This window comes from Phalacrocorax carbo, chromosome 1, assembly GCF_963921805.1.
Source record: "Phalacrocorax carbo chromosome 1, bPhaCar2.1, whole genome shotgun sequence".
NCBI lineage: Eukaryota > Metazoa > Chordata > Aves > Suliformes > Phalacrocoracidae > Phalacrocorax > Phalacrocorax carbo.
This window is the reverse complement of record NC_087513.1, coordinates 214,659,259-214,682,720: the sequence shown is the minus strand read 5'-3', so window position 1 is coordinate 214,682,720 and position 23,462 is coordinate 214,659,259. Positions and strand designations below refer to the sequence as shown.

General features: G+C 39.5%; 1 protein-coding gene across 1 annotated transcript in view; it reads left to right on the top strand.

The window, feature by feature from the left end:
* Window positions 1–23,462, top strand: part of ACER3 (alkaline ceramidase 3) — a 63,711-nt gene that overhangs the window by 15,992 nt on the left and 24,257 nt on the right. The window contains exons 2-6 of the mRNA XM_064441503.1: window positions 7,477–7,587; window positions 14,597–14,649; window positions 19,026–19,078; window positions 21,214–21,295; window positions 22,443–22,478. Of these exons, the coding sequence (XP_064297573.1) occupies window positions 7,477–7,587; window positions 14,597–14,649; window positions 19,026–19,078; window positions 21,214–21,295; window positions 22,443–22,478 (335 nt within the window). The remainder of the gene's footprint in view (window positions 1–7,476; window positions 7,588–14,596; window positions 14,650–19,025; window positions 19,079–21,213; window positions 21,296–22,442; window positions 22,479–23,462) is intronic.

Below are 23,462 nucleotides of genomic sequence, written 5' to 3'. Positions count from 1 at the left end.
CAGTTAATGTCCAGATAAACCAAATCAAGGCTTGCTTAGTATTTGGAAAAGGGAATTACGGGAGGTAAGAAATTCATCTTGTCGCTTAAAAATAAGCACTCTGAACACCGCCTGCCTCCATTTTTTTGTTTAAGTCCGTGTTGGTGCTGTGCTCCAGCCTGGAGTAACACTGTATTGTGTTTCACTGAGTAACAGGAAGTTTATATTGATCCTTCATGCACATTACCAAGTAGGGACTTCAGTAATTACACATTGGCAAAATTCCCGTTGGGATGACTCACTTTTTTCCCCGTGAGGTCCTTCTGAAATATCAAATGGAGACAGGAATTTTCATTTCCTGACACTCTGAGGTGCAGTTATTGTAGAGTTTGAAGTGGAAGATATTAAAAATGGCTGGTGGAAGTGAAAATCTAATTGCTATACTGCCCGCCTGGTGATAAGCCGTAAGCAAAAACAGCACAAGATTGAAGTTAGTGGCCAAAACAGCTGATTCTGTGTAGTTGGGTCTTCTGAACAATCATGAAATGTCTGTGTTTTGAAACATCAGTGATACAAACCTTGTCAGGGCTCTGGCTTAGTTATTATTGACTGATAATATATGGTATATATGGTATGGAAACTTGTTGGATTTTATTCAAATGAATTCCTGTGTTGATGCTTAAAATGCTGTGATAAGTGAGCTATGAAGTACTTGTGTCTTAGCAAGGACTCCTATATTAGATTTGAATGAGTTTCTTATTATAAGGAAATACTCTAGATTCCTCCTTGGTCTTTAAGCTCTTAGGCTACCTACTCCTCCAGTTCAAACCTGATCTCCAAACCCCTTTTTGTCTTTCATTGCTTTACCTTATCTGGTGCTGCTGGCCCACAGGACTACCCGTTTCATGCCTTTCTTTCGCTGTTATTCTGTGTGCGTGTGTTCATCTTTGGTCTCATATCCCTAGAGATCTTTCTAAAAGAAAAATCTTTCTTTAAAAGAGAGAGTAACTTAATGGTAGATGGTTGTGCTCCCAAATGGGCCTGAATTGCATTGTTTCACAATTCCTTTAGATTTGGTAAACCCTCTAATAATGAGCTGTAGTTTGTGCCAGAGCTGCTTGAGATGACTCCAGAAACAAAAGCCATGAGATAAAACTCCTTATATCTGAAAGCAGCTAGAAGGATGGTTCAAGTTCTGCATGCTGCCATCTGACAGGCTTTGGGTTTTATAATTATTTTTCTTCATGAAATGATGGAAAAAGCTACGTGGTCCAGGAAGTGCACTAAAATTGACTGTGCAGAGCACCACGATATCCAGACAATGAGATGGATGTTTTCAGCACCAAAATCTTGTTTGTTTACTTGCTTGTTTGCTGTTTTATTTAAAGGGACACTTTGACTTTATTGCAGCTTAGGTATCTATTTTAGAAAACAGCAGCCACTTTCCTTTCTCCCGTTTCGCAGTGAGGGGAGGCTGAAAGCCTGAAATGAATGTCATATTTGTTAGTCCTGATTTTAAATGAGCTTTTTAGGTATAGTCAACTTTTCTAACTGCAAAAAATTTCTCCTTTGCTCTCAGAAGGTAATATCTATGTCTGTTGGGTTTGAGTCATGTAGAAACCATAGCAGAGTGAAAAGTCTTCATTTGTTTGGCAGAGGGAGAAAGAGCATCCTGACATTTGAGAAGATCCTTGCAGTTGGTCAGTCTTGGAGTCCTCCTGTGTACAAACGCAGGAGAATGGGTCTCCTAACACCATATAAATCACACTGGTCACCTTGTCAAAAGCAGATGATGATAATTTTTTGCGTCATCTTTCATAATAGCACTTTTCCTCCCTCACAGAAAACAGAAAGCAACTCTGTTCTGTTCCTGATGTTTTTACGACCTGTGTACAATTTCTTTATGAGCATGTTCTGTTACAACTTGACTTATTTACAACTTTACTTGTTTTATCTGTTTGACTCCTCATCCAAATGTATTGTAGAAATGATTTGCTAATGTAGAATTAACTACATATTTGGGGAAGTGGAAACTTTATGAAAGTAAGGTCCTTCAAATTTGTGTACTCTTTAACTGTACCAAGCTGTCTGTATAACAGTAAGCGGTATATTGTGCCTGCGTTTGCCTGTAAATACTATTTCCTCTTTAAGTTTGTATTTTCCCTTTGCAGTGGTCAGTCTTTGTACAGATCTTTGCACATCTATAATAATATGCCTATGTTTTAGGACCTGAGATATCTCTGAATGTTCATGCATCATAAAAAGGACTTGTCATGTTTTGCTGCTGTATCTGTAGAACAGGGTACAGATGTGGTTTAACACTCCTACAGCTGTCCTTCCCGTAGCCAGAGGGCTGTTGAAATGATGTTTTGCATAAATTTGATTTTGTTCTGGTACCCTATGGCATTCTCTCAATGAATAAAACAGTATTTTGAAACAATGGTTTGCGTTAAAAGAGCCTTAAAAGACTTTTATGAGAATTTGTAAGGTCAGTCACACAGTCTGCATTTATCATTCATTAATTTAGCGCTTTGCCTAGCACCGTGTATAATCTTTGTGGACGTAGTCTCTTTTACTACTGTGAGAGGCCACCACATCATGTAATCTGGCTTTTGAGCTTACTGAGCTCCACCCTGAGAGCGGGTAGGTTCATCACACTGCCCATTTCTGTTTTGAAGCAGCTGTAAACATCCTCTCTTCAGTGGAAAGCTTTCCTCTTAATTCTAGCCCATGTTTATTTAGAGTTAGTTTATATCTATTTATTTTTTTGTCAGTATTATCCTTCAGTTCAAATAGCTACCTTTCGTCCTTGGCATTTACCCACGGTGTATTTCCAAAGCGCCGTTTCATTCCATCCAGCCGTTGTTTTGTTAGGCTAGGTGAGCTGAGCAATTTTTGTCCCTTCTGGTGATGTAAGCTCCCATTCATCACTCCCATCGGAGTGATGCTTCTCTGTACCTGACACGCTTTCTCTTCTATTGATAACTAGAGAACAGTGTATTCTATTGGCTTGCCTGAAGACGTTACTATTTTCCCTGCTTCTACTGGAAATGAATTTCGGGGGTCTGGTGCCTACAGTGATGGTTTAGGGTCAGTCACCAAGTGATCTTAATTCACTTTTCTGCCTCTTCAAATAGATTCATCCTACATTTGGAATAAGGATTCATATTCACTGAAAGGCATGTTCTTGGCCATCGTATTTAATCCTGTTCCTGTCATTTCAGTCCGAGAGTTCATTAATTTCTTACTCTGATAATCTAATCCTCCTTTCTGTTGATAGACATGCTGAAGATAAAATGTTCAGAATCAGTCTTTGGTCACTAGAGAAAAATTAGATTGCTCCCTGGACCAGTATTCAAGGAATCCAGTACTGAAGAATAATAATGCTTGAGTCCAGGTCCGTCCACGTGCATTCATCTAATTTCCGATATACTATATTTCTTACAGACGTAATCGATAATCTCTTCTTTAATTATATTGCGTACTTTCTGCCTCGTGTCTTAGTTGCAAATTCTCCAATCTCTGGTTTTCCTAAGGAGGCCTCCTGCACTATTTTTTTCTTTTTTTTTTTTTTTAAATATTAGGGTTCTTGAAAGTGTAACTTTTCCCCTTTTTCAATTCTGTATCTATTTCCTTCAAAACTTTGTTTCACTTCCTTGTTCCTTAATTGACTTCAGAGTTATGGGTCTGTAGTTGTGTCAGCTTTTACTTCTTTCTTGGTATTGTTTGCTGATCTCTGTGCGTGTCCCACTGCTGGTTTTTTGATGGAATTAGTAAAAATCCCTTTTAATGAATTTATAAGCTATTCTATGTGAGGATAATCCTGTAAAGACTAGCTAGACTTTTATGAAATATGTGCTCCTAGGGACCTTGGGTTTGAAAGGGACCTTGTAGGTTTTGTTCTTGAAAGAAGCAATTTTGCTAGCAGCATGCCAGAAGACTTCATTGTTCCCCCACCCTCATTTCCCTTTTTAAAAAATTTACACAACTTCCACTGAGTATGTTTGCAAATAGGCTTGCCTAATCCGTGCTATAAATATTCTGAATAATATCGGCCAAAAAGTGCATAGAAGGAGTGGCAGGAATTTACAGCTCGATTAAGCCTACGGTATTTCCTCTTTCAGCAAGATGGTCCTTAGATTAAATGCTTGTAAATTTTCAGTAATTTTACATAATTATAGCTTTAGAGGAAGTGTTGAAACCTTAGTCTTCCTAAAGAAGAATCTCTTTTCTGCATTCTTGCATCCTTCTGAAGTTCATTATCCTACTGCAACTCTCTTCTAAAGTCATGTGCCTTCCTAGTTGCGGGTAAACACCATGGTATTCTTTTGTTCAGCATTTTCATAATTGAATTTTTGCCAGGTTTTTTGATAGTTTCATAATGAAGTGACCTTGAACGGTGATATTTATATAATGCCTTATAACTTCTCTTGAAAATGGGTGTAGTTGAGAACTGCTTTAGAAAGCAGGATCACAGAATCCCAGAATCTCAGGTTGGAAGGGACCTCAGGGATCATCTAGTCCAACCTTTCTAGGAAGAGCACAGTCTAGACAAGATGGCCCAGCACCCTGTCCAGCTGACTCTTGAAGGTGTCCAACGTGGCCGAGTCAACCCCTTCCCTGGGGAGATTATTCCAGTGGTGACTGGCCTCACTGTGAAAAACTTCCTTCTGGTGTCCAATCAGAATCTCCCCAAGAGCAGCTTGTGTCCATCCCCCTTGTCCTCTCCATGGGACTCCGTGTAAAAAGGGAGTCTCCATCTTCTTTGTAGCTGCCCCTTAAGTACTGGTACATGGTGGTGAGATCCCCTCTGAGCCTCCTTTTCTCAAGGCTGAACAAACCCAGCTCTCCCAGCCTGTCCTCATATGGCAGCTTCCCAGTCCTCTGATCATCCTGGTGGCCCTTCTCTGGGCCCCTTCCAGCCTGCCCACATCCTTTTTGTACAGCGGGGACCAGAACTGTACACAGCGCTCCAGGTGTGGCCTGACAAGCGCTGAGTAGAGCGGGATAGTGACTACTTTATCTCTGCTGGTGATGCCCTTTTTGATGCAACCCAGCACCCTGTTGGCCTTCTTGGCCACAGCAGCCACTGTTGGCTCATGCTGAGCTTCCTGCCCACCAGGACCCCCAGGTCCCTTCCCACAGAGCTGCTCTCCAGCCAGGTGGGTCCCAGTCTGTGCTGCACTCCTGGATTATGTTTTCCCAGGTGCATGATCTTACACTTGTCCTTGTTGCACTTCATAAGGTTCTTGCTGGCCCACTCCTCCAGCCTCTCCAGATCTCCCTGCAGAGCAGCTCTCCCTTCTGGAGTGCCTACTTCCCCACTCAACTTGGTGTCATCAGCAAACTTCGTCAGGCTACACTTGATGCCGTTATCCAGATCACTTATAAAGATTCGCTCTTCAGCCCACATGGCCTTTACTCGACTTTTCGAGGCTGGTTGACATCTTTGCACGATTTGTGGGAGGATGTGGTAACGGTCAGTATACCACGCGATACTGAGTTGTAGTGGATTCCCTCCAAACCTGTTCTCCACCAAAAGTGAATCACTGTCCATTGCAGCTCTGTGGGAATGTGGTAGAAGGTTAATGATTCCCCAAAGAATTGAGGCACGAAAAAGGCCTTTGGTATGAACTTTGGTATAAACTTGTATGTCTTTGCAGAGCTGTTCGGTTTCAGCTGGGCTTCTTTTACATGGAGGAACTTAGTACAGAGCTGACTAGAAGAGTAAGATCTCTGGCGCATCTGTTTTGCTTGTTCTAACTTAGTGAAATTCATGGTTGCGCAGGGGATGATGTTAAATCAATAAGGAAGTGATTTAAAGAAGATCTAGTAAAAATCGCATCTGATTTTTATCTGGTTTAGAACATCTCAAAGTGAGATTTGTATCTGCTTTGTGAGAATTTCGAAGAGCTAACATGGTAAAGTTAACCAGGTACACTTCTGCTTCGTGTGTTCTGAAATAACCCTTTTTTCCATTTGGGTTTGAATCTTCTGTAAACCTGTAAAGTATGGATCTTTTTTCCACAGGTGCTGTAATACTTTGGGGTTCTGTGATCGTAGTTCGGTAGCTTTCGCTTTTCTTTAGGATGGATCTTGGGAAGTAGGAGTCTGAAAAATAGGTGCTTGAATGGGAGAAGTGATTTGGACATGGCCTACTCACTCTTGTTCCTTCTTGTTTTAGAAAGTAAAACTCTTCTGAGATTTTCTGCTGAAAAAAAAACAACAAAAAAACCAAAACAAAACCAGAAATAGGGTTTCTTTTTGCCTCTCCATAGCCTCATGGATTGTACTTTTCTTTGAGATATTTGGGAATTAATTTCAATTCCATATGTATTTAACTGATGGCATGTTAAAGTGTGCAGCTTAATTATGCAAGCAACGTTTTGCCTTTTTTAGGAGTTGCTCTTTTTCCCAAATTGCGTGTCATTTTATTGCCATTACATAACCTTTATTCTCAAAATTATGATTTGTGGTTAGGCTAAAAAGCTGAATCTGCATCCTTTCTGCTGAGAAATGTTCCATTTCCTTATGCTTCACTTAAACTTCAGTGTTTCATTGTATTTTTGCATAGGCCAGAACAGTTTGAAAAAAAAATAAATCTAAATCAGACTGGGAAAGTAGTCCTAGAGAAAACAAAAAGAAAGGTTCCTTCATCTTCCCGAGTGCTGGGAGAGTCATCACGCCCCCTGGTATGAGAGCTGGGTCACTGGCTTGTTGTTGCTTTCTCTGGCCTCTGTCACTTCCGTGCGTTGCATCCCAGCTTCAGCAGGGGGGATGATGGAGAGCAGTGGTATCTTGCTGAAGCTCAGCTTCTTGATAAGCTTTGACAGTTCTCCCTCATGCTGATCACTAGCAGCTTCTGACTTTTTGTTCTTCCTTATTGTACCCTTGTACAGTCTTTGGTCTTACACCGTGACCTGTGATGGAGCTTCCCATCGGCTCGGTCGGGGTGTGCGCAGTGACTAATGGTAAAGATCGAACTGGTTTCATTTGGGAACGAGTCACTTGGTGACCTTAAAGTGTCTGAAGGGAGAGTGGAGGAGACAGTTCCAAGAATAGGTTTGAGAAAAGAAAAAACAAACAAACAGCTCTCTTAAAATACCAGGCTTGAACTATTTGAGGCTTATGTCTCCGTAAGGAATTGGGTTTTAGTTCATGAATGGTGCAATCAAGGTAACCCTGTTTTTCTGCCTCCTACTGAGAAAGCAAGCACGATCTAAGTCAGTTTTTAGTTAAAATAGTATTTTATGACTATCCATACATGTGGAAAAAAGGCAAAAGAGTTAAAATGTCCTTAGCCTTCAAGTAGTTAACTGTGTTGTAGCAAAATTTAACTTTGTGTTACATGTGAAAGCAGAAGACGACTTCTGAAAAGGTGTAGCTTTCTGGATGAAAACTGTTGAACCTGTCTGCAATGAGTGAAAGCAGCTTTATATTTATTTAAAGTGCATAGTACCCAATTCTAAAGCTCTGCTTTTGGTTTCTGTCTTACAGGGAACACAGTGAGTAACCTGATTTTCATTCTACCTCCAATCTATGGTGCGATTCAGACCTGTAAAGATGGCCTTGAAAAACGGTATTTAGCTGCATATTTGTGTCTTACAGGTATGTGTAAAACTTAATTTGCTCTTTCATTATAAAGAGAGCTCAGATGTGCAATGAACAATAGCCAGATATTAATAAGCCAAGTATTAAATCCAAATACTATGTGTGTGAAACGTAAACCTCAATTTGTTATACTCGTTAATATTTACAGAAAATTGGTATTTGTTGGAAGGACATGAAGTTAGAAATCACTAAATAACTTTCTGAGATTTTAAAGTGATCCTTTTCTGGCTTTACGTCCTGCTCTGTGCATCTTAGCTTACTGTGTCCTTTATGATGACTTACAGAAGATATCTTATGTGTCCCACTTCCAGACAGTTTCACACTATGTTAATATTTTTGTGACATTTATATGGAACAGCAATACAAGGAATGGCCAAGATCTTGGAGGAACTGGAAATGCTGAAGTAACTGAAAACCCATGAAGTTGTACCTAGTGTATGTTACAGTTTAACTGGCACCAAGAATCCATTTAGTGTATGGATATGTGGTTTTCAATGGTGTTTATCTAAATACATAAGTATGCCAATTTTAAAAGCAGTATTTACAATAAACCAGTCTCTTACCACTGGGAAGACTGGGGAAGGTAGCCTCCACAGAGATGGGAGCTGTCGTAGCTGGGATGTTTTGCAAGGGTGGAAGAACAATGTGACATTCGTGCATAGGTGAACTTAAGGGCAGCCTGCTTTTTCTCGAACAGCAAAATCCAGGAAAGAACAGACTTCCTTTAAAATGTTCATTATGCAACCAGAAATCATGTTCCTTATGAGAAAAGAAGATGTTTGAAGATGGTTCAGATTTGGCAGTTGGGTCTCGAAGTAGATTACACAGAATTTCTGTTTCACAGAATTTCTGTGTTTGCTGTAGCTTCTTATCTTTAAAGGTCACTTGCAAAAACGTTTCTTTTCTGGGTTTTTTTGGTCTCTGCTTCAATATTCGTTTCACAGCAGTTGAAAGATGTGAAGCAATATAGAAGGCTTTATAGTTTCTCAGTGAAAAACAGGAACAGGATGGTTTAGAAGCACAAACCTCTTAACATTTGTTCTAACACGGAATAAAAGCAGCAAATGAGAAGATAAACAGAATTTTAAATATAGTTGAAATGTGCCGGGAACATTGGCACTTTTTCTGTGCGTGTGACTGAATGAGGAGTGAAGTGGAGAAGAAAGTGTACAGAAATCTTTGTAAGAAAGTACCAGGGAGGCTTCTTTCCCTTACAGTAATTATATTTATTAAAAGATTTCACTCCACTTACTTAATCTGTAACAAACAAGTAACAAGTTTAATCTATAAAGGGTTAGTGAATTTAACACAAGCTTCTGATTTCACTTCAGGCCCCGTGCTTCATTACAGACCATATAGCAGAACTTCTAACTGGCTAGTAGTGTCTGAGGGTTGTTTTGTTGAAGCAGAAATTCTGTAACAGTTCTGCTACGGAGATGGGGGTGGAAAGGAGGGCACTGAGTTAGTTTTAACAACTTTGAATCATTACTGAGTTTTTACAAGATGCTAAAAGACAGCTGTCAAAGCGGACATGAAAATTAAATCTGTTAGCATTTGAGAACATAAGACGCGTTGTTTCTAGACATTATTTTGATCCAAATCAGCTGTTTCTTTTGGATGCTTCCAGACATTTAGCTGATTGTCAGTTCCTTTGTGTTTTACCATGCCGTGTTCAACGCTTCATTTTATACCCCACAATTTCTGTTGTTGACATTTATTTCCTCTTTGAACCAAATGCATTTTGAATTAGGGAGGCTCTGTTCACTTCACATACATGCTAAGATCCAAAGTTGGCAGGACAAGAAGGGGGATTTCTAAATAACTTTAAATAAATGCCTTGTTCATGGTGCTGAGCCTGAGTTGCACTTTTCAGCAAGTTCTTTGAGATACAGCACATTGTTCTCAGCCCTTATTTCTGCTGCCTTTCAGCTCAAAGGACATGTTGTCAACGGACTCAGTAGGAACTGGATACAATTTTTAAGCTTTAGGGAACTATTTAATCAACCTATAAATTACGAAGAATAATCTTGAACAAATACTTTAGCATGCTGCATCTCATGAAATAGGTGGAACAAATGTCAGATTGTCACTACCTCAAAGAATAAGCAGTTGGTTTTGGAAGGTTCCTTATGATGCTGTGGTATTATTGTATCAGGTTCTACCATATGTCATTTCCTCATGTGTCCTGGGAAGCTATGATTCCCAAATGGTTTGTATTCTAGAAGGGTCTCTAAAAAAAAATACATAGGGGTCTTTTCCAACCTTAACGATTCTATGATATTAGGGGAAAAAAAAAAAAAAGAATGTAACTGTTCTGGACCTGAGAAGATAGAGAAAGCAGTCAGTGGAGTTATAAACTTTATTAGATGCTTTACTTTGGAAGGATTGTTCTGTTTTGTATTTCTTTGGCCTGTTTAATAGGGCTCAGTCATTCAAGCTGCACCAAAGTGGAGGGAAAAAAGGATGCAAAAGGTTTTCTGTTAGACGTAGCCATAGGAACTCATAAACACCTTGCTAAACTTCATTTCCAGTGAAAATCTGTATCTGCGAAAATAGTTGTTAGAAGCCCTTTGGTCAACGTTAATTCCCTTATTCTTACCTAACAACCGTAGAGAAGGTGCTTAGGTCATGTCATCGTTAGTAAATCGAATGTGCTGGGGAACATTCCTGAGTGCTGAAGCCAAGTAGTGTGGAACAGCCTGTGTCTGTCTTTGCCTCCAAAACAAGGTGACCACATACAAATCCCCTGCTGGGCATGGGCCCTGGACTCTTCTGGCTGCTAGGTTGCACCTGGGAGCTGCTCAGGGAAAGTGCTAGCTGGAACAGGCCAGGCTCGCGCTGTGACTGTTCTAATAATTCACTAGCACAGGCGGTTGCATTATAGTGCCTGGGAACAGTCCCAGCCATGCTCGAGTTTACCTGTAGAGCTGCACCCTTGGAGGAACCAAGGACTCTCCTGTGTCTTATGCTGTGGAGGGAAACTACTACAAAACAAAATAAATCCAATAAAAATTGTTAATTTAATTCTACTCTTTCATCTTGTTTCATTTTTGACTGGTCATGATGTAGTATGTTGTTGTTTACTTTCAGTTCAGTACTGCCATTGTAGGAAACCGTAGGTGGAATTCAGCTCCAGATTCAAACACCTAAACATGTGTGTCTACCTGTGCAGAGGGGTCTCTCTCCCCTTGCAGTCAGAAAGCCTAGAGAATCATTTGGCTCGTCATAAAATATCCCCTTATATTTGGCCAGTTGCATTCTTTATGATGCCGTTCTCTTCAGTGCAAGCTTTGACACGTAGTTCATGTGTGGATACCTAAATAAAGGCATTTGCATCTGGAGCATCCTTCCTTCAGAATGTTTTCATTCAGTGCCTGTACAGGTTAAATTCAAACCACATCTATGAAATCCTATTAAACTGCTTTTTCTGTAAAGGCTTTAGGCTTATGGAAAGAATTTTGAATGCTGATGGATAGTCTTACCTCGACATGAATTATCACTGATGATGTGACACATCTGATTCTTCCTAAAAGCTATTGAAAAACTTGTAGGGGATATTTGTGTCCCTCTGGGGTTCAAATCCTGAGATTTTTATATGGTTCATCTATGGAGTTGGATCTCGTGTATAATGTCAGATTATTTCTAGCATGGATATTCTCTTTGGCAGTGTGGGAGCACAGTGAAATAACTGTGCATGAGTAAAGTTGGCAGATGCATTGCCTTTACATCATCACTAACACAGCTGTTCTATCAGCTGGCAGGAACCACACATTGTGTTTGCTGCAGGACAAAAAAAAAGACCGTGTTAGTCTACATAGAGCAGCTAACCTGACTTTGCATATCTGGTCTCTTTAAGTGCTATTCTGATCTCATAATATTGTGACCTAATGCGTATTCTGTGCTTAATACATAATGTTATATATATACCCTGAAACTTGAGAAGTTCATTGATGTAACCCCTGCTTTCAAGATAAGGAGTAAATCTATTGCTCAGTTTGCAGTGGCTCTATGGGAAAGTCGCTTCTGTTGAAAATCAGTGTAATTGCAGTGATTGTGTTCACTCATATTTTGAAAAATACAAAGCTGGTAGAACATGTCATTGCAGTGATGGCTTTTGTGAAATAAGCATTCCTTAGAAACGTCTTGATCCTGAAGTTATGTCATGAGAAGGATATCTAAGGTAGCTGCATTCCTGTAGAACTGCAGGTAGAAGCTACATGTGAAGACATTTGAGCTTAAGTATTAGCCCACTATTTACTGGAGACAAATACATGTCAAGCCCCATGTAATGTTACAAGTTGGACTGTGTGTGACAGAAAGGTAGCGTGCTCTGGGCATAGCAGAGGAAATAAAGATTTCCTTGCAATCCTTGGCATGCGATAGGTGCTTCCTCTTTTTATTTTGGAGTGTTTTCAGCACCAGGCGCTAACCCTGCGTTAAGCCACGAGGCAGTATCTCCAAGTAGCCCAGCCCTGGGCCCAGTGAGCGCAGTATTAGATACTAGTTCCCTTCTGCTAAAGTTTACCAGTTTATATAGTGACGTTAGTGAAGCAGAGGTTGACATATGCTTCAGCTGCTGCAGTTCAGTTCATCGTCTCTTAATGCAGTTTCCTTCTTCCTTTTTGAACAGATTCCTGAAGCTATTTGCACAGTTCTGTGTTAAGATAAAAACATACGCCAAAGGTAGCAAATGAGAAACTTGGTTCTTAGCTCATTCCATGTCTAGATGTGAAACATTTTAAAGTTATCCCTCTGCAGTGTAAAGCATAGCTTTTTAAGTTATCCTTCTGCAACAAGCTGGTATAAATAGGATACGTGAAGAATCATAGGTTTATTCTTCGGTCTTCATTTAAACTATCTCTTCAAAAAGATGCTGTTGTGCATGGTTACTGCGGTAGTGTTTGCTGAAACGTCATCTGTGCAGTCGTGAGAGGAAAAGTGTCATCTGACGAATAATCTAGTCATACAATTTCTATAATCACGTAACATCTGGGGTTTCATGCTGAATGCACTTAAATACCAGACATGACCGTGCTCATGAGGTCTGTCAAGACTGCAGCAAGCAGAGCTACAGCCATTTCCAGCAGCGGATTTTATTTTAGGAGGGACCATCTGATGAGTCCCTGCAAACTTTTCTTGTTTCAGATAACTATTTAATTGCTACACAGTATAGCTCAAGCATAGTTCTCCAATGCATAGTAAAATGTCATGATCAAAGAAACTCCAAGTGTGATCATTACACAGAAGCAAGAGCGTTATTATTTTTAGAAATCAGTTGTAGTTGTGGGATTAATGACCTGAAACACTAATATCTGCAGCATTCTTGATTTTTTTTGCAAAGATTGGAAGGGAAAAAATCTAGAAATGACTGCTTCTAACCCTGTAGGAGGAAGGGAAGGAGTTCAGTAGCTGATTGTTGAGATTTATTAACCCCAATAACATTACAAAGAAAACCAACAACAACAACAAAACCACAAAACCTTCCCAACAGCATATTTTTTTAATTTAAGATCATTTGAAATTTCTTATGCAATGATTTTGCCCATATTTGAAAATTACACTTATTACAAATAAGAGTTTGTATCATGGAGATACTGAAATCACTCTGACAGCCAGGATAATGGATGCTACTGTTTTAATGATGATGTTAATGTTTTTTTTCTTTTGAATGAACAGTGGCTGTAACGTATTCTGTATAAGTAGAAAAATGGCTATGAGAATTTCTCATTAAAACCTCAATGAAGGTGAAAAACAGTTGTTGCGTATCCTTTGGAAAGAATTTTCAGAAGCAAAACAATTTAATTGAAACGCACAGAAGTGCATATGGTGCTTTATGTTCTGGTAGACAGCCATCATTAATTTTCCCAGAGAATTAATGACATTGAAGTATTTGGCAATACTTTTTTAAATGTTAGCTGTATTACAGTTTTATGTTTCAGTGAAGTTACGTGCTTAGGTATTTCATTGAGTATGTGTAATAATCAGGTTTGTAGTCTAATAGCATCTAAGAAACATCTCCAGGCGTGTCTGTCAACTGTCTTGGGAATCCTTTATGAAATGCACAGTTTGTTAGATAAAGGTCTGTTTATGCATCAGTGAAATCTAGCTGTTGCATGTAGAGAAGGTTACGCTCGTGCAGCAAAGCACAGCAGCACTACCCAGTGATCAAGGCTTGAGTGCAAATTACTTGGCTTTCTCTGAAACCAGAGATAACATTTCAAAGTAATGAATGATACATTAAATACTCTGCCAGCTTTGCTCTAAACAATGAAATCTAACTTCCAGGAAGCATTGTCCTTGTCTAACTGAAAAAGCTGTGTATAGGCAAAGTATCTATCTCATAAATTAACTTCAGAAGTAAATTCGGAGTTTAAAAATCATTATGTAGAAGGATGCACTTCTAAGAAGAAGGCTCAGAAATGGTGATCTCGTTTCACAAAATGAATCCGTACTGCATGGGTTTTGTTTGTTTACCCCGAATCCGTAGGTCTGACTTCTAGCAGCAATTAATTTCTGCTTCTAGAGCTGACAAAAAGCTCCTTGTAAAATTTACTTTTTAAAACTGGACAATAAGCAGAAATATCACAGGCTTTCAGGAGTCATAGCGGTTGAATGATGCTTTGCAGCATAGTAGGATTGAGACAGACAAATCTTAATGTACTTAAAAAAAAGATAAATAGAATGATACTGCTCCATTCATTTTGGGTTCCCTCCACTCCTAGTACACCAGTTCATGGGAGACAGTATTGAGAGGAAGGAAAGAAAACACCTACCCCTTGCCTGCCCCCCACTCCCCCTCCACCCCCCCCAAAAAAAAAAAAATTCAAGGACATCACTGGTGACTAAAGTATGAAGCAGAAGGCTGTGGAAAACTGGGATTTGGCCCTGAAATGGGATGCTGATGTTCTAATTTTTTTTTCCAGTAGAGTTAATGCATTTAAGTTAATGTACCTGAGAGTTTTACATGTAGATCCTTATGCTAACCGTAGTTTTGATTTGTTTTCAGCTGTGGGATTGGGATCTTGGTGCTTCCACATGACCCTGAAGTATGAAATGCAGGTGAGTATTGATAAGTAGCTGTGAATCATTTGTTGTGTGTATCTCACTATACAGTCATATTGCTGTTTCTTGACTAGGTGAAACTCGTATAACGTGAGTTAATCTACCTTAAGTACCATTATACGTGACTCCTGCACTCAACAAAAGAGTAGTGCAGGTCTTGTTTTGTTAGATATTTTCCACCAATAGCTATACAGGAGCATGTACTTCCATCTAAAGTGAGAGCTCTGATCAATTGCTTACATTGGTAGAAGACCCTTCAACCTTTGGAAAATCATACTATCTTTTTACTCAAGTTGTTATTTCAAAATTCCTACAGCTTTGGCTCAAAAGCAAGCAGTACAGACCAGAGTTACTGTTATTTATTGGATCCTTTTTTCATCTTAATGTTTTCCGTTATGTTCTCTATTTATCTAGATGTACCTGTAGGATTAATACTGAAGTCAGTGTTTTCTGAGTAGTAATAGTTGAGTCTTCCTCTCTCTTATTCTCAAGTAGAAGTCATTCAGTAATAAATCACTTGGCAAAAGGATTTGGTCCTGGTATTTCCCATTCTCTAAAGGGAGACGAGGAGTCTTGTCCTCTTTTAGGTTTGAGAAGGTTAAAGAAAGGTTAAAGGTTAAAGTCAGGTTGTAGTGGGATTCAGTTCAAAATTAAGAAACCTCCATTTTAAGTGTGTGCTGGAAGTCCATGCTCCTGCCATACTCAGTGCAAATAGTTAAGACAGTGGAGGTTAAAGAGCAGGCCAGCTGACTGTTCTCCAGACTCCATTGGCAGTCTTAATCTGGATAATATTCGTTTGTCTGAATATAGGTGTTTAGTGTCATTTTAGACCCCGTGAGTGTTCTGTCTGGCCTCCAGCTGCCATCCCACAAAGGTGCAGGTGTCTGAGACCCCCCCTCACGTTGGCCAGTCTTGGGTGGGCATATTGGAGGTGGCGGAGCATCTCAGATGGCATTGGGCGCCTGTGCCGTGGCAGCTGAATTGAGTTCTGGATTTCTGCTGATCATAATGGGACCCGAGACACTGCATATGTGGACACCAAAAGTTAGGTGTCTTAAGCATGGACTGAATTACATTCTGTAGTGATGTTTACCTCCATAATGCTGCATTTTATCTCTCTGATGCGTGCTGGAGACTGTCAGCCTCCATGGAGCATACTGCTGCCACCATGTAAGAATATTTTCTGCTTTTCTGGGCATGAAGAAGGTGGTTTTTAGATCTGTTTCACCACTCCCTCCCAAACAGGGGCATGACTTACCTATGTTCTCTTCAGTGGTGAAACTGCCTTGAATTTCCACCTTTTCATTTCTCTTCCCTCAGCTGTGTGTTCCTAACCCTGCCAGTGTTTCGAATCCTCTTCCTTACACTGATGCAGAGGTGAGCAAGGCCACCCTGAAACCCAGATCGTTAAAATGATTCAGGCTTAAAACATTCTTATGTGGGTTTGGTTGGGGTTTTTTGGGGTGTGTGTAAAGGCTATTTTAATCCAATTCACTTTGATGCTACTTACCGTGTAGTTCTGGTGTTGCATCAGGACAACTAAGGGGCCTACGACCTGTGCAGAGGGTGGGCAGCAGCAGCTGAGAGGGGAGCAGGAATGTCTTGCATCACCCTTCCAGCTGGTGTAAAAGGCTTTGTGCGAGACACACAAACTACAATTATTATTTTGGCAGCCAAGGGAAATCCACAAGTGGCCCATAATTAACTCTGATTGCTAGCTCACGAATCACCATAGGGGAAACATTTTAACCAGTAAATAATCTTTTCTTGTTCGCTTTATCTCTTGTTATGATTAACAGTCAGCATTGGTAGCTGTTTGAAGAGATTTTATTTTTACATTTGTTTTTCAGTCTTAATACTGTAAATGGTCAATTCAGTCCGCTTAATTAAGAGAAATGTGAAAGCTTCTGTTCTTGAAAGCAGTTACTTTGAGTACTTCTGAAGTGATTCCCATAAAAATAAGAGAAAAAGAGAGGTAATGTGCTTGATTGTGCGTTCCTCAAGAATCCAAAATGCTTATTTAACCAGCGAAATCAGCTCACTGAGTTTCCTTCTATCCATGTTTCTTCATTGTTCAGACGTGTTCAGTCATGCTGTTGACAGTATTTCTGAAAGTGTTAATTCTTTTGGATACAGAAGCTTGTTGTGTTCTGCAAGCAAATTCTGACTAGGATCTTTTGAGAGGCTCTTTGATGTTACCGTTATGTCACTGAGACGCGGCCGGCGTATGAACTTCAGAGTGTAGCAGCTGTCCAAGTTTGAAAAATTTTGCTATATTGTATTTCTTACTCTACCCTCTTCCTGCCTTTTTCTTTTATGAGGCCTTAAGTGACTTATGCTCTTAAAGAGCTGCATGAATTGAGGGTGCCAGAGCAGGGGCACAGGCTGCCCAGAGAGGCTGTGGGGTCCCTTCCCTGGAGACATTCACCCCCCGCCTGGACGCGGCCCTGTGCCCCTGCTCTGGGGGTGCCTGCTCCAGCAGGGGTGGGACGGGATGAGCTCCAGAGGGCCCTTCCAACCCCCACCAGTCTGGGATTCTGTGAATTAATCCTGCAGCTAATTCCTTCAGACTTGGTAAAGAATATCACTGAAGTTATAAATAATAACTATTAGTATAAAGCTGAATTCAGCTCTTCTTTTTTCCCTCTAAGTTATCACAGCGAAGGTAACGTGACGGCAAGGTGCCACCTAACGCGCCTGTTGGGTTCAGCTACCAGCTCTGATACATTCCTGATACTTTCTTTGTGCTACCTATTGCTGTCCCTGACCCTATAATGCACAGGTTCAGGGATTTAAACCTTTTTCTGCAAGGTTAGCGGTGTGCTGAATCAGCTATTGGAACTGGCTCACCGTGGGTCAGCCGAGCGTGACTGCCTCGCTCGAGGGAAGCCGCAGGAGCGTGGGTGAAGCAGCAAGACCTGCCCTTTCAGTGGCAGCTCGTTGGTAGGTCTGTTTAGCAGTATTGTGAAATATTTCCTGAAGTTTCTGTGACCAAAACCACAAAAAGCTAATAGTTCACACTCAGGATAATATATCTTTCTCCTTTAAAAAACTAGATCACTTTTTTCCCCAATACAAAAATCTCAAAACTAAAAGTTTTTGCCTGTGCAGTTAGAGAAATTCTCCCAAACCAAGCAGAATCAGGCAGGCTTAATAAAAGGTTGTGTGTAAGCTGCTGTTGCTCTTAATGTGTCTCATTATTCAGAAAAACATCATTGTGAGCTTATTAAGTAACCTGTACCAGTAGGAAGAAGGTAATTTCTGTACAGGTATGGCCATTAACAGCTTTTAGAGCGATGGTGGAAAGAGATCAAAATCTTGTTTGCATCCAGTTCTTGGTTTTTTTTTTTAGGAAAGTGTCAAACCTGGTGGAACAATTCTAAGATACCTAACTATTAACTTTTATTAACATATTAGAAATCAGAGGCAGTGGATCTTCACTGATCCATTTGTATGTTTTTAGATTTTCATCGTTTTTAGTCCTTCATGAGAAAAGGTAAGTTTAACTGTGTATTTATGAGCAGAAATTTGTTAATGTCCTTTGAGAAACATTTTAGAAGAAAAAATAATGCTATGATTTTTTTTTTTTGCTTCTAATGACAAATAGCAATTTTGAGCGTACCTGTTCTTGAGAAACCACCTCTTGTGGTGATTATTTTAAATCCATCTCCTTTAAGGTGGCAAATTCCTGGAGAAATAATGTTTTATAAAAGTTTTGTAACAATTACAGAAGACCGTAACACACTGGTCTTCTCCCAAAGTGTAAAAATCATTTAAGACAATAAAACGTTATATGGCAGTCAGAATTTGGGGAAAAAAAAAAAGAACCCCACAACAACCAACTAACCAAATAAACGCCCCTTCTCTGAATTAAAACAACGTAAGAAATTTCCAGAATTAGGAAGTAAACACGCAAGCACGTTGCAAGGTACTTCCTAATGGGCAAAATTTCTATTTTATGTTATAGAAAAAAAATGATTCAGTTTCTCTGTGAAGTTTATACAGAAGTAAAATGCTGCTGGCTGCCTTGAGCAGGCTGTAACTGGGGTGGCCTTATTCCATCTGGCTTTACAAAACTAATTCATATAAATGTTTCAAGAGGTATGAACGGGGGAAGCGGCATGAGTCTTTGAAGGTGTGGGCTTTTTATGAAACATAATATTCAAAAGATTCAAAGTAATAACCTTATTAATGCGGCAAGCGTTCAGTAGTTGAGTAGGATTTGACACTGCTGCGTACTGAAGTACAGTCAGGAAAGTAGATATCCAAATGACTTTAACTCCTGTTTTCTTAAGACTTCTCTCCTTAATTAACTTACACGAGTGTGTGAGTTAAAAGTAGTTTTCATGTTTTGATGTCTCTGCTTTTTGTAGCTGTTGGATGAACTGCCAATGATATACAGTTGTTGTGTGTTTGTCTACTGCCTGTAAGTATTTGTTAAATGTTCTTTTTCTGAATATTTACGAAATATTAACTTTTGAAATGTAGAATCTGTGAATCCCGATCTAGCGTATAGCGAGGCTGACACTGAAGCTTCTACTGATCTCCGTTTTGCTAGCAGCACAGCATTATGACTTGGCCATTAGAGCACCAGGCTGGTTTTAGTCCTAGTTTTTGCTAATTTAGAGATGTTTTACCAGTCTTTGTTTAGCAGGAAAAAAACCCCACCTCTTGTAAAAGACACTGTAGTATACAACCGGAGCTCAGTGTTACTTGGTATGTAAACAGCAGATGTAATAAAATCAACTTCAGTAACACCTACAAAATCATCAATATTGTTATTTATTTGAACTGTACTTCTCTGCTGTAGTCTGACTCCAAATACAAATTTCAGATTTCTGGTTAAACCTGCTTTCCACTCCATCTGGAAAAGTAAAGAAAAAAGGTTTTATGAAGAGTTGAGTGCGTATTTTGTAGAGAGTGTCTTGGCATTAAGCTGTCATGCATGTTCCATGCCAGGTTGTTTTCTCCCACTTAATTTTGGGAGCAGTGTAGCATTCGGCGACTGTAAAGGTACCGTAAGTTGTGTTTTTCTTGCCTGTTGCTGCAAGGCCTGGATTTAACATGATTTCTTCTGTCACTTGGAAAATCCAAACGATAAATCAACCTGTTGCAGACAAAAAGACCAAAAGCAAAAAGACAAATTTTTTTTTTACATATCAAATATTCAGCCATTGAAAATTGGAATAGCTTCGGTGAAGATTATTGGGAGTTTGCAATGGAGGTGGGATGCTCTAGGACTAAACCCACATCTGTGGAAATTATGATGGAATTGTGTGTGAGTCATGCATTAGGGTGATTTGTGCAAACTCGGGATCGGAATCATAATGCCTCGGTTAGAGCGTTACAGTGGGAATATTTCCACTATCTCCTTGAAACTGCATTTGCATTTCTTTTGTCTGATTTGAATGCCATTGGGGAAAAGGATGGGAAGTGGCTATAAAAATCTGTTTGCAAAAATAATCATGGTTATTTTGTGCAATGGTTACTCTATTATCTTCAAAAGCACTGGAAGTCTGTTACTGCGTTTATGGCTCTAATAAGATTCCATGTATGTATGTTTGGTAGTAATTAAAATGTTCTGAAGAATGAGCTAATGTTTAGTTTAGGAGGCCTTTAATAATCGTTTTGGTTTTCTTCAAGGTAGGTTGTTCCGCACATGACATTCCCTTATACATCATTCAGTCCTACTGACTCTCAAGCTGTGCAATTACTTTGGCAAGGCATTTTGCAACGTAGCACATTGTGCTGGCTTGTAGATTCCTCCCTCCCCCCAGATATTCCTATATGTTTTTTCTTTGTCTCCCTTTATTCATCCATGATGGCGTCTGTTTCCAAAAGCTTAACAACACATAAACTAGGCAGATGTAAGGAGTTATATGGCCAATGTTTTTTGGACCTTTTTTCGGATGTAGATATGGTCTGGGATGTGGGTGTATAACTCCATTACAACTGTGACTGGAGTGTAGTTTAGAGGTGGTAAAGCTATATTTTAATTAGTTGTTTTACATACTAGGAGACATTAGCTGTTTTCACCTTCCACTTCTACCAGTACTCAGGCCAGCAAATTTACTGTGCTGTGACTGTCGTAGAGCCATAAACAATCTGCATTTTAACAGATCTCTGGAGTTCGCTGTTTTGTAAGGCAGTCCCTTTCCCCTGCTGCCTTTAGCTCACAGATGTAATGGGTTTTTGGCAGCTGTATTGCATTTTAAACTCATTTCTAATTTGCTATCCATTATCACCCCTTAAGAACCTTCTGAAAACACTTCTACTTTCCAAACTCTTTCCACTAAGTTATTCTTTGTAGATGCATGAGCTTATTGAGGTATTTTGCACTAGATTTTTTTTCAAAAAAACCCCACATTTATTGGTAAAAGTGTGATTTCTTTTTTTAATATTAAAATGACACATCTTTATTGGAGGACCTACAGTTTCTTGAAGGGCCTAAGGCTCATTTGCATCAATTTTCTCACAAATTTTGTGATAATATGCCTTGAAACTGTGTTCTTTATATGGTAAGTGATGAATGTTCTCACTCTCCTTTATGTTCCGTTCCAGATATGAATGTTTCAAGTACAAGAACACGGTCAATTATCCACTGCTTTTCTTGTTAATAACATACAGCTTTGTCGTCAGCATAGTAAGTACCTTTTTCTAATACAGTATTTTCACCTGTAGGTTGACAGTTTTCCTGCAGTGAAGGAATGTTATACGGGCAGTGCTGAATCTCTCTCACTTCCAGTCAAGAAGGACAAATTATTCTTTTGTTGGGAAAATTATGTGCTGGCCAGAGAAATCTTCTCTTTCTACCTAATCTTTCTACCTAAACCGCTGTATAGAATACATGAAGAAGAAAAGCGGTAATCCAGTTGCTAGAATAGGAGTGTGAGAAAAACAGCCGCTGTTGACTTGTTATGGGACCTTGGACAAGCTGTATTCCTCATCTTCCCTCATTTGAATTTATCTGCAGAAATGGGAATAATTGTGTTCAACAGACTGCAAAAAGTGAACTGTGATACATAGTCCAGGATATTAGCTGGTGTTTTAAAACAACAGCCAGAATAAAAGGAACTCAGCTGTTACTGTTAAAATTCCTCTAAGCTTTTTGTCATGGCTAACTCGATTCCCTTCCTCAGTGCCGTGTGCCCCCTTTACAAATAAGATTAGTCTTGTGCAGGCTGTCAACCACAGCTGGAATCTCCATTATTTTTATTGATAACCATTTCTTAAAAAGAAGTGCTATGGGTCACCTTCTGCCTTCAAAATACTTGCCGGTTCTCTCCTGTGCATCCCAAAATTTTGTTAGACACATGCCATGTTATGCCTAAGGCCTGGTGCCCTTATCTCTTCAAAAGCAGAAATTAAATGAACTGCATGAACAATAGGAAGAACCACTAGCTTTTCGTAAAATGAGTTGAAATGTTAAAGCATTGTCAAAAAACATTAATAATAGCAAATCAAAGCAGAGGACGTTTTCTTCTTGCAGTGCGTATCGAGAATGTGTCTGGTAATTTCTGCATCCTAATTATTTTTCTGTGTTGCAACTCTGTTAAATGAGGAGATTTTAGATGTTAATGCCTCTATTTGTGCTTCTTAATTTAAAATAATTCCACAGTTAAAACCTCAGATTTTGCCAGAGGAAACTTCAGATGTTTAATCAACTTTAATGGTGCATGGACAGGCACTTGTGTCTTGATTGTAACGGAACTAGTCTTGGCAATATTTAGATGAAGAATGTTACGATTGTTCTCTGTTGCATATAATTTCTCTTTTTTTAATCTTTCCAGATTTACTTAAATTTGAAGGAGCCCGTATTCCATCAGGTAAATCTTGCTCTGTTGGAGAAGCTAATCTCGTTTTTAAACTGTGCTGTTTTAGTGGAACGTTCTGCAGGATTTTGTAGCTGGTGGGAAAATGGAAGGCAAGCACAATTTGCCTTTTTCTTTAGGCAGTACTGCTGCCTGTCATGTTACCATCCTAAAACTTGGTGACCTGAAAAACTACAGTAGTTTAATGCGTGTTGTGTTTTAGCACCATAATAATATTTTATGTGGGTTTTGGTTTTTTGTTGTTGTTTTTCGTTTTAATCAGTGGCAAGCGTAACAAGGTGACCCTTCCCATGGGCTAAGGTGTGTGTGAGAGGGAGGGCTTAATGAGTCCTTGTCTGCTTCTTTCCATTAGCAGCTGCTGTGAAACTGTGACCTGACTTTCTAACATGGCTTGGGTCACTTAGCACCACGTTTTTCTCTCCATTTTAACATATAAGTTTAACTACTTAGTTTTACTTTGTGCAAATTCAAGCTGAATTTAAACACAGAATGTCTTCTAGGGTTATGTAGCAGAGTTGTTATGGTCTTACAGGCTTACTGGCACGTTTGGTACAGATTCCTTTTGTGGCAGCCCAAGAGTGTTAATATTCATCCACTGCTTGTGGGGACTGGACTTGTATCACTTGCCTCTTCACAAAATATGCTCATTTATGTATGCCAAGAGTAGTTTTCCCTTATGATTTTTTGATTAGGGATAACAGCTGAAAAATTGCCAAGCAAAAGTACTGAGCTCTTTGCAGGACAGAGCTTTTAAGCCTTAATTTCTGAAATTGGTAGTGCTATCGCTTGTCAAAACGTGCCTGCTGCATCAGCAGTTTTACAAATGATACGTGATTCCTGTTGGTGGATTAGTGAAGCACTGATGAATACAATTCCCAGCTGCTCCAAATAATCTCTCCTAGAAACATGAATTGTTACTCTACCTATCGATAAAGAGTAGCTTGCAGGGCTTTTTTTATGATAATGTTAATGAAACCC